The sequence below is a fragment of the Mauremys mutica genome, chromosome 13 (genome assembly GCF_020497125.1).
Source record: "Mauremys mutica isolate MM-2020 ecotype Southern chromosome 13, ASM2049712v1, whole genome shotgun sequence".
Lineage (NCBI taxonomy): Eukaryota > Metazoa > Chordata > Testudines > Geoemydidae > Mauremys > Mauremys mutica.
In genome coordinates, this window is record NC_059084.1 from 20,117,361 (window position 1) to 20,128,725 (window position 11,365).

General features: G+C 46.9%; 1 protein-coding gene across 3 annotated transcripts; it reads right to left on the reverse strand.

The window, feature by feature from the left end:
• Positions 1-348: 348 nt before the first annotated feature.
• Positions 349-10,048, reverse strand: MANBAL (mannosidase beta like). Of its 3 annotated transcripts, XM_044986558.1 has the most exons (4): positions 9,530-9,617; positions 5,398-5,595; positions 2,781-2,848; positions 349-2,111 (listed from the first exon to the last, which is right to left on the reverse strand). In XM_044986558.1, the coding sequence occupies exons 1-3, from the start codon at positions 9,596-9,598 to the stop codon at positions 2,786-2,788; spliced, it is 330 nt and encodes a 109-aa protein (XP_044842493.1). In that variant the 5' UTR covers positions 9,599-9,617; the 3' UTR covers positions 349-2,111; positions 2,781-2,785. The 3 variants fall into 3 exon arrangements, with proteins under 3 accessions (XP_044842493.1, XP_044842495.1, XP_044842492.1); XM_044986560.1 differs by lacking the exons at positions 2,781-2,848; positions 9,530-9,617 and adding an exon at positions 9,901-10,048; XM_044986557.1 differs by lacking the exon at positions 2,781-2,848 and having other exon boundaries at positions 9,530-9,550.
• Between the last annotated feature and the right edge of the window lie 1,317 nt (positions 10,049-11,365).

The following is an 11,365-nucleotide window of genomic DNA, read 5'->3' on the forward strand; positions in this document are numbered from 1 at the left end:
GCATGCTATTTAGGCTGCAACACAGCCTCTGCCTTTCCAGCAATATGCATGTTACCACAAAATACTTTGTGCTTCTGTTATAACAAATCAAAAAATCCATCAAATCACAAGGAGAGGGACTGCTTCACTGGGCTAGGACATACGACAAGTGCTGATCTGTCCTCATTTTAAAAAGAATGGCAAAACCTAACTGCACCTGTACTGGGACAGCAACAATTATTTTCATTCCCTTGGAGTCTCTGGACAGGAATATGGAGCATACCAAGCAACTCATGGCCTACAAAGATGAGTGTTCTCTATCATCTGTTTCATAACATTTTTTGCTGCATCAAGAGATCATTCTAGCTATGGAGTTGGGGGAGAGGGTGGGTGGGGTCTTCTTTTGTCTATTAGTATTTCATTTGGTACTCTGTTGAAAATTGTCTTTAGAACAAATAAAGAGTGAATTCACAGAGGGCTTCTCCAAGTCAGGTTTTAACCACCACTACTGTGCTTCCAGCAACCAATGCCAGTGACATTCTGTGTAAGCAGGGAGGCAGAGCATCTGGGACAGTACCTACAGCACAGCTGAGAAGCGATCAGAAGCTTGAGTCAGACCCCTCTGAGTCCAAAAACCCTCAGAAACACAAAAAGGAACAGGCGGTTCAGTCTCTCACCTCAGCAGTGGTAATATATAGAAGTGCAAACATATTGTTTTGCTTATGTTGTAGAACAAATGCAGTGTAATATCTGATATCCACTGACAGGCATCAGTCCTGCAACTGGATCCATCCTGTGTCCATTAACGTCAGAGAGATGCAGCAGAGTGGCAGGGATCTCTCCATGTGGATCTGACGGCGGGACTGGAGCATTAATCAATACAACACTTTTCTTCAAAGCAGATCCTAGTGCTGCTCTGAATTCTGAGTGCATTTAAGCAGCGGTTCTCATACTAATGACCCACTCGTGATCAAACAAGCTGGCATGTGAGCTATCAGCAGGGGGTTGTGCTGCCTTACTGAGGCTCTGCCGCTGTATCACCATGTATGTTTCCAAATCCTTTCTAGCCATATTTAAATCTAACATTAGGTCTCTGGCCTCAAAGTGAGAGCCTGAAGGTGCCTGGCTATACAGCAACAGACACCATCATCTCTGCTGTGCTTCACAGTGAGCTTATTGTCCCGTGGATTTTGCATTGTCTCCCAGGGCAGGATAACAGTTGACTTCAGAAGGAGTTCAGTGAAAGGAGACACAGGATACTATGCTAGGCAAAGCTGCATGCACACCCAAAATTTGCCTAAGAGCACCTTAGATGGGAGGACTGATAGAATGATTTCCATGCTTTGTTAGCAGCAGAATGTGGTACATAGAGTTCTGTTTGTTGCAGGCAGACAGTTTGCAATACTCCTAACTTCTCTGCTGCCGCTTCCGATAATGGAACATCTCTGTATTTCTGAAAGCCCGGTAATCACCTAGTCCTTGCATTTTTTCAGCCCCTCTGACCACAAAAAGTTTTGAGGTTTCCATATTTCTTTCAGGCTGGAAGCAGAGAGGAAAAGTGTTTACATGACTAGAGTGGCTGAAGAAAGCAGTCACAGAGTGGTAGCGACAGGGGCAAGTGAAAGCCCTGAGGTGGGCGAGTCTGGACTCGGGGTAGTTATTACCTATGGAGAATATGTTTTTAAAAAATGTAACAGAGCCATTACTACTAAGCTATAAAATGCACTGATGTATTTTAGATGTAAGAACAATACAAGGGAATACAAAGCTGGGTAGCGTGATGTCCTTGATCCATTTGAGCCGTCTGTCTTTAAAAGAATGACTTAGAAAACGGTATCCTCAGTGGCACAACACATGCCCCCCATTCCATGCTTCACTTCACATCCCAGCCAGCATGGAGGACATGCAAGTGTAAGCTTTCCCACCCCACCGGAGGTGAGATGATCCATGCTGGCTAGGACAGTTAAATTAACCATCTGGCTGTGTGCAGTTCCCTTGTCTTTAAGGCTCCTTTACAAGACCTTTTATCTCTTCTTCTTGGTTTCCTTCTTGGGTTTCTTGTTCAGCTGTGGAGCAGCCACCTTCGGCTTCTTCACCACCTCTGAACTTTTAAACTCAAAATTGTCAGAGTCCTACAACAGTCAATTAAGAAAGAAACAGTCAGTAATGTTTTCAGGCATGAGATTTGTATTTCACGTCTCATCCCAGTTCAGAATCTGAGTGTCTATACCAAAAGGAGCAAGCAACTAATGTGTGGCCTTGTCAACATACACATCGCACCCACTGGTTTAAACCTGGTCACATTGCTTTAAAGATGCAGTCTGTAAATTATTGATGCAAGCTAACCCCATGTTATCCAGATTTAATTTGATTTAGGAGTATCCATCCTGTTTCTTACACTGATTTAAAACCATACACAGTTACTGATGCAACTCTGGGTATAGACCAGACCTCAGAGGCCAAGCAGAACCACATTTCGTTACCCAGTGAAGTTACACCCTTTAGGGAAGACTTGGAGGAGGAAGAACAAAAGGTAGCTATGACGGAGGGCAGGAAACAGAGAAGTGAAACTAAAAAAAATTCCAAATGGGAAGAACAGAAAAAGAATTCTGAAATCAGCTGTACATGTGCTGAAACATTTAACAGGGATTTTGCAAAAATAAAAACATCATCATGCAGCAGACAACCCCCACTCCTCCAAAAACAAACAAAAAAAAACAGCAGCAGGAATTTAAAGCTCAAAGAGTTTGTAATCAAGCCCCCAGATCTAGGAGAGAAGTTAGAGACAAAGCTCTCTTCACCTGGACTAAGAAGGATAGCTTAGAGACATCCCAATCTCTTCCTTCAAGGGAGATGATAGATAACATTTCTATTAGGGGAAACAAACTCTAGTCATCTTGGAAAAATGCAAGGGAACAGAGCCAGCCTCATCCCAGAAGGCGCACACATGCAGATTGCCTCATTTCATTAAATGAATTTGGATATAAATATTGCTTATGCTTCTAAATTTCAATCAATCAATATGTGCCAACTGGAAAAGGACACACAAAAATGGCAGAGAAAGACGTGTTAGTTTTAAGCTTCCAAGAGAGAGTTGCAGATAGTGCAGGGGGAGGGGAGTAGCTGACAGTATCCTTTTAATCAATGAGCTTGGTTCAAATGTTTCTCAAGTTATAATGAGCTTGGTTCAAATGTTTCTCAAGTTGCTGCACTATTATTATTCATATCTGTGTGGCCTTCCAAGGGAGGAGTCTTGGCTGACTTGCTGAAGGATGTAATCGGTGCATGGGGAGCTGGCAAACAGTGCGGCAATACTTGGAGAAAAAGAGCACTATGCAGTTCCTATTCAGTGACACAGAGTTCACTGCTGCCATACGATGATCACTGCTGCCTTCTAATGTTCAAAGCAAGGTAGTCTTCAAAGCCTGAAGCCTCAAGTGAGAGAGGCTGTTGTGAATTCTACAGACTCAAGCAGCTGGTGTCACTCCCATGACCAGAAGACATCTATTCTTGTTTATTAGCTTGTAAATCGATCATATGGGACTTTTCTGCAGCTCCTCTAAGGCCTGGTCTTCACTGGGGGGGGGGGGGAATCGAACTAAGGTACGCAAGTTCAGCAACGCAAATAGCGTAGCTGAACTCGAACTATCTTAGTTCGAACTACTCATCCATCCAGACGCCGCGGGATCGAAGTCCACGGCTCCCCCGTCGACTCCGTCACCGCCATTCGCGGTGGTGGAGTTCCGGAGTCAACGGGAGCAAGTTCGGAATTCGATATATCGCGTCTAGATGAGACACGATATATCGAACTCTGAGAAGTCGAACGCTACCCGCCGACCCAGGCGGGTAGTATAGACGTAGCCTAAGAGGGCAGAGTATGTGTGTGGAAAATTTAACCACAGCATGTGCACACCACGGGATGGTTCCTTAAGCATTACAACTCCTATTCAGTGCCTGGCTTTCAGCTCCCTACGCCAAAGTGTGAGCTCTCCTTATTGTTCACTTTCAAAGTTCAGGCCATTAAACGTTCCCCCCAAACATAACAGGGTCAAGAAAATGAAAGAAACCACATCTCCCCTCAAGCTGCAGTTCGCTCTCACACACACAAACACACCTTGAGCAGGTTCGGCATCTTCCATCTTAGAAATATATCTATAAATCTGTTAGTCTGCAAGGTGCCACCAGACTCCTTGTCGTTTTGTGGATACAGACTAACATGGCTACCCCTCTGATACTATCTATAAATATATACTTTACAGTCAGTGCATTATTGCAGTGTTCCAGGCTTCAGACACACAAAGTAGAGTTAATACTGTGATAAAGATACCCCTCATCTTTTCACAACAAGAATCAGATTTTTCTAACCAAATCTACAGCCAGCTGTAAAGAGAACAAAACTTCCCATGTTAAGTTGTTCCTGTAAATACTGGTCTCCACCCTACACATCAAGACAAATAGAAAATCACTATGTATTGTGCTCTGATTGCCATCAGGAAAAGTTGGTGTAAAGACTAAAGACCTTACAAATACAGGGGTTTCCAAGTGCATTTGCATCTTGTTCTATCAGAATAGCCAGTTGGACTTTGATCACTCCAGTTTAGCCCATATTTTACATTTTAACTCCATCTTACATTTGCTTTGTGCCCTGTAGTTTACATTATCATCCCCCTCTTGTGCTGACTACAGCCAGGTGGCCTTCCACGTGTCTGCAAAGAGGTGGGGGTCAGTCCCGAGAGCTGTATTGCTGGTGTCAGCAAACACCAAGAAATTCAGCTGTATCGCATGCAGTGATGCCTTTTATCACGGATTATGCACAAAGGAGAGCTAAAGGTCTCTTGCTGAAAAGGCCGACTCTACTGAGGGTACGCCTTGATTGGCTCCTTGACCAACAGAGTAAAGAATGGACCAGACCAATACTAACGTGGCAATGTAGATTTGAGACTGAGGTCAGCCCTTTGTTTGTGTTCTGGAAGAAATTGGGAGCAATGCAGAGGCAAGTACACTTAGCCTGCATGAAAAGTGCTGATCCCTTGTGCTGATGCTCAGAGAGGCCCTGGCAGGTTCAGCTGTTCCCACCTTCTGTGGCTGGGGAGTGGGTTGCAGTGACGTGAGCAGGGCTGACGGGCGGGGGGAGGGGGGGGGAAAGCCGGTACAAATTACCGGGGCCCGGCAGTCCGGAAGGGGGCCTGGGGCCAGGCTTCCCTGGCTTCGTCGGCCCTGTTTAGCCAGTCCGCCCTTGCTGGGGGGCCCGACCCGCTCTCAGCGACCCTGGATATGAGCCTGTTAAGGTAGAAGAGAGGTAAAGGGATCCTCGCAGGAAAGACAGGAAGCGCAATGAACTACAGAATTACTGATCAACTACTAGGTCCTGGCTACCACCTGTGCCCACGCATGCTGGTACTGAAGAGAACAACTTACTGTCTTATGGGACTTTGAAATTGGGAGGATTATGGCCAATACACAGATCAGCTGGAAAATGGCTCCAAAAAAGAGTCCATAGCGCAGCACATTCTCCAGGAATGTGGGCTCTGGGACTTCAGGGGGAGAGAAATCCAGCTCGGCAGCCATGGCAGAAGCTTCTTCTTCCTTCACGAACACTCTCAAGAAGTCTGGTTTCTACAGTGAAATAACGACAGCAGATTGTTTACTTTGAGTCATAGTTTCTAGAATTCAGTCAATTTTATTTTCCAGTAATAAACAATCCCACAGAATAAAGTATGTTGGTGCCTCTAAAGGCACTGTCAGGCTACAGAGCCAATAACTAGGAGGGACTGAAAGTCACACTTTAGATGCCGTAATCTTTTGCAATCTGCAGACTAGAATAGCCTTCCGATGACTAGAATAGCTTGCTCATGGGTGGGAGGAGGCCAAACAAATTGTTACGTATGTGTGGGCTATATAGTGATAGGGGGACAGCAATGAGCAAGTATATATTTACTCCTGAAACTGAACATGTGATAACATAACTGTCTATTGTGTGTTTTTAGCATCTTCTGCTAAAGTATCTACTACAGGCCACCATTAGAGACAAGCCACTGGTGTAGATGGACCCCAGTTGGATCTGATATGATAATTTCCTCTGTTCACAGAAAATACTCATTTTCCCAGGATAATCCATGTTCTATCACCTTGAAAAACAGATGTTGATTTACATTCACTCCTCCCCCAACCCCACCCCCAAAATAGCCATTGCTAAGAAAGGTGACAACTCCACAGAACTGGGACAGGCCAGAGAATTTGTCTTTACGTTAGGCAATGGGGTACAGAGGCCTTCACCTCTAGGGTACAAGTTCCAGTGTGACTCTAGGTTAGAGGTACTAGCTAGCAGGGGGGCATGGACTAGGATAAGGAGCATTTTGCACCTAAGGCACTGCATCAGATCCAGTCCAGTCCCAGAGCAGCCTGGAGAGTGACCCAAAAGGCCCTCCTCTGTCGCTGCCCCATGGCCTGCGTGAGGCCAGTTGGTGGGTCCCGCTCCTGTCAGTTCTTGGTGGGCACGTGTCCCATTGCAAGCAGCACTAACCGGGCTCCCTGGCCCTAAGGGCTGATCAGGCCAGAGCAGGGACTCCCTGCTGCGGAGAGCGGCGTGCTCCCAGCAACCCCCTGTGTTAGTGGTGTGGGTGGGAGGGAGGGAGGGTGAGGCTGTGAAAGGGACGAGCCACGTGGGTCCAACTCCCTGCGCAAATCCCAGTTGGGTGCTTAAACCACAGGACCGTTCTTCCTCTCCTTCTTAAATGTTATTCCAAATCATTTGTTAATGGAGAAGCCTATTCATTTTGTGAAACAGGGAAACAGCTTTCTATAATAATGACTAAGTCTCTTGCCAGAACTGCTAGATAAATTCAGAGGCTACACCTGCCATGGTAGTCACAAGAGTGACGCTTAAGTGATATGAGATGCTATCAGCACCCTGAGAGGCATGTTCAGTTTTCCTATTTCTACTTGGCAGAGGTGATTTAACAAGACATCCCGTTATATTGACATACAACATTAAAGGGACAAGGTCAACTTGAAAGGTACCCACGTCCATAGGTATGTGCAGGATCAGGGTCTAAAACAGCAGGACCTGTGATTTATTTACTTGTGCACACAACATTCTCCTGTCCCCAGTGTTAAGGCTGTTTGCAGGATTTTGCTATAGGTGTGTTTCAGTTAGATCCCCAAAGCAACCTCTGTGTTTGTCTGACTGGGAGTAATGTGACAAAGGAGTAAATGGCTTCTTTAAACTCTGTTTAAAATACAAGAGGCCAGTCCTTCAACTAGATCTGCCCTCAGAGCAGGGGCTGATGGGGCTCTACACAGGCACCTCTGCAGATCCAAATGCAGGACTAGGTCCAAAATGGTGTCAAGCAAGCATGCTCAGAAGTAATTTGTTTCAACTTTCTTATTTTAAAATCTCCACCCAAACCAAGCAAAATCAGCAATTCTTAGTGAGGAATAGAGGCAGGGCAAATTTTAAACTTCACTTATTTTGTATCTGACTTTGTTTAAAAAAGAAAAAAAAAGTTAGAATTTTTTTTTTTACGATTGTATTCCCTGCCCTCATCCTTCTCATCAAATTGAAAAATAGCAAAAAGGATTTTTGCTCAAACTTTCAACATACAACAATACCTTCTTTTATTTTTAAAACACACTCCCACTAACCCCCACTCATACGTCAACCTACCAAAAATAAATGTGCAAAAATAAACCAAAAAAGGGAACTGATACATGCAGTGTGAAAATAGAGAACTCCTGATCTCATACTGCACAAATCTCCCTTCCATCCCTACTTATCTATTTCATATCTCATTGTGGCTTAGGGAAGTTTTCTAAAATTTTCCCCGGGGTGTTAGCAGTATCAGGAGCCCTAGTGTAGAAAGCATATCAGCTGCCACCACCATTTTAAGCACTGTGCCATTAGATCTGCTCACAGATTTATACAGAAAAGAAAAGAAAAAAAAAAACACCACAGAAAAGTTTTCTAGTGTAGAGAGGGCTCCTGCATCTAACATAAAGCCCAAACCTGCAAACATTTACACATGCATTTAACTTTACACACATTAGTACTCCCAGAGGAGTTAAATTACAGAATCAGGGCCTTACTGCTGGGCAGAACACTTGCAGGCTTTTGTCTTCACTGCAAAAAAAGTGAGTCTTTACACCAAGTGTAAAGTCTTTACTTTACACCAAGTCTTTACCTCACTGTAAAATCCTAGTGAAGACAAGGCACAGGTAGTTTTTATCTAAAAAAGATAGTCACGCTAAACCATAGCAGGACATGGGGTTGACTTCAACTAGCTACATCAAGTAGTCACATCAAGGTAAAAACTAGCTGTGCCTTGTCTCATAAGAATGGCCATACCGGTCAGACCAAAGGTCCATCTAGCCCAGTATCCTGTCTTCCATCACTAGCTAATGCCAGGTGCCCCAGAGGCAATGAACAGAACAGGTAATCATCAAGTGATCCATTCCCTGTTGCCCATTCCCAGCCTCTGGCAAACAGAGGTTAGGGACACCATCCCTGCCCATCCTGGCTAATAGCCACTGATGGACCTATCCTCCATGAACTTGTCTCCACCAGGATTTTACATCAGGCTAGCTATCTCAATGTAAAAACACACTATTTTTGCAGAAGCAAAGACATAGGCACAGAGTTGTAACCCGGAAGCTAACTTGTCACAGTAGTGGATACCATGGGCTTAATCTGGCACCCACTGAAGTCAATGGAAGGTGTTACAATTGCCTTCACTGAGTGCACGATCAGGCCCTGCGTCCAGTGGTTAAGAGTTTTCAGGATCAGGGCCACAGGTTGTAAGCTCTACAGAGGAAGGAAGGAATCTGTCATTTATAATGTTTGTACAGTGCCTAAAACAACAGGGAGGACGACAATCCCTCATTTGGGGCCTACCACAATATAACTATACTGCACCATGCACACTAAAGCCACTAAAAACAATACATCATAAATCCATCTTTGGGTAAAGACAAAGAATGACAGTGTTAGAGCAAAAGGGGAATGTTTCCAGTGATCAGCCAAACTGGCCAGATGTGGATATCTGAAGCTAGTCAGTAGGCCCTCAATAGAAACAGCCTGAATTTCAAGGGCGCTGGGAGCCAGCAGCTCCCATTGGCTTCAATGGGATTTCAGGGTGCTCTGAGACCACTTCTATTTACAGCTAAGAGTTTAGCGGCCTAACTTTAGGTACCCATATTTGACAATTCTGGCCTGGGGCTTTAATGGAAACAGCTGAGCAGCCTTCTAGCTGAGTGACATGCTTCACGTTCAGGGTGTCTATTCCCTCTTTGATAAAGTCAGTTAAGAGGACACCTGGTCCCAGGAAGATTATAAAGAAAAAGAAGCGAAGCAAGGGGATTCATTTGGTGCATGTTTTCAATTGTGAGCCATGCACGGGCTGGGCAGGGCAGGAGGATTCCCATTAACCTGTTGAGACTCCTCCTGTCTGTAACACACAAAGGGGAGACATTTTCCACTCCCCCAATCCCTACTTAAAACAAAATAAAAAATCCCTTCCTGATTTAGCTCTGGTGACTCAGAGCCCTTCCTTACTGTCTGTTCTCCTGCCAGATGCAGGGCTCTCCTCTGCACCCCCAGCCGCACAAAAACCTTTCTGAGCATCCTGAGTTTGTATCTCGCCCTCCCAACCTGTCCTGAGCACCCCCCCATCCCCACCCCAATCCACTGACCCCCCCATCCTCTGAGTCCCCTTATCCCCACCCCTATCCTCTGAGCCCCCCATCCCTACCCCAATCCCCTGACCCCCACCCCATCCTCTGAGCCCCCCATTCCTACCCCAATCCTCTGACTCCATCCCATCCTCTGAGTCCCCTTATCCCCACCCCAATCCACTGACCCGCCCCCATCCTCTGAGCCCTTTCACACTTCCCCTCCCCCCGACCGTCCACCCCCGCGCCTCTCACCTCCCGTTTCAGCGGCCAGGCCTCGCCGCCACGGGAAGTGATTCCTCCCAGCGCCGCAGGAAGCGCTTCCTCCCATAGCAACCAGCTCCGGGCCGGCGTTGCTAGGGACCTCTGTAGTGAAGGAGAGGGGGGCGGGGCACATGTGACTCTTTGCCCCACCCCCCCGCGTGCATTGACATTTACCCCCCGTTGTACAGCTACAGCGCCCGCCCGAGCGCTGGGGCCGCCAGGGGGGGGGCGGGGCTGCGCACTCAGCGCACAGACCCGGGCCCTGCCCGTCACGAGTCCGGGCGGGCTGGTCTCACGAGCCGGAGGGCAGGGAGCTGCCCGGCCCGGCCCGGCCCCTGCCTGCAGGGTGGAGCTGGCCCGGGTTACAGCGTTGAGAGCAGGCCCCGAACTGCCCCCACGCCCCGGGTGTCACGTCCAGGGTTCGGACTCAGGTGGGGCCCCGCCCCGATCCTGCAGCCAGCTCCCCGGGGGAAGGGTTGTGTGTGCTAACGCTATTCCAACAGTGGGGAGTTTTAAAATTACCTATTGAGCACGAGCTCGCCTCACCCTTGTCTTGGCCCTGGAGGTCCAGGGGACTCGGACTCTTGCAGGGGTGGCCAAACTGGCCCACGAGCCACACATGGCTCCTTTAAGTGCGGTTCACCAAGCCCCATCCCACCCACCAGACTGGGACTGGGGCAGGGGGAGCTCAGAGCTTCTGCCCTGTGAGGATGGGGGGTTTTTGAGGCTTCAGCCCCACAGCAGGCACCTGCTGGGGCTCAGGGCTTCAGCAGAAGTGGGGCTGAAGCCCCAAACCCCAACAGCCACACCCCACATGGCTGGAGCCGTGGCAGGCTGGGGCTCAGAGGGTCAGTAAGTTTGGCCACCCCTGTACTATAGTGATGAGGACACTAGAGAACCTGAATAAAACAAAGGGTTTAACTCTGCCCCATAAATATATTATGCTAAATCTAACCGGGGTCCTAATTATTCCCTCCTACCCCATGCCCTTCATTTTGGGGTTACCATTTTTCTGTCTTCCTACTCCTAATTCCTGGTCCCTCCTCTCTTCCTTCTCATACGTTTGCTCAGGCTATTTGGCAGCTGGTGGGGTTGCTGGCCATTTGACTAGATAAGCCTGTCCCCTGTAGGTTTATCATCTCAACCCGATTGTTCTGCTTCTGCAATCCCTTATCTCACCATCAAAATATTTAGCTGTCACTTAAGTTTATTTCTATTGTTTGCTTCAGTGGCCTCAAGCAATTTATTCCAGATGTGTCTTGTTCTGTATATAATCAGCAACCTGTTTAATGTTACTTTCCTGATTTCCAGAAAGCAGGTGGTTTTGGAAACCCTTTCTGGTCTGGCTCTGTCTTATATCAAACCCTTTTATAATTCTGAATACCCAGGTAAGGTCACTTTGAAGTCCCTCTGCTTCTTCACATTCAAATAGGACCCCTATCTCAAGGCTTCTCTT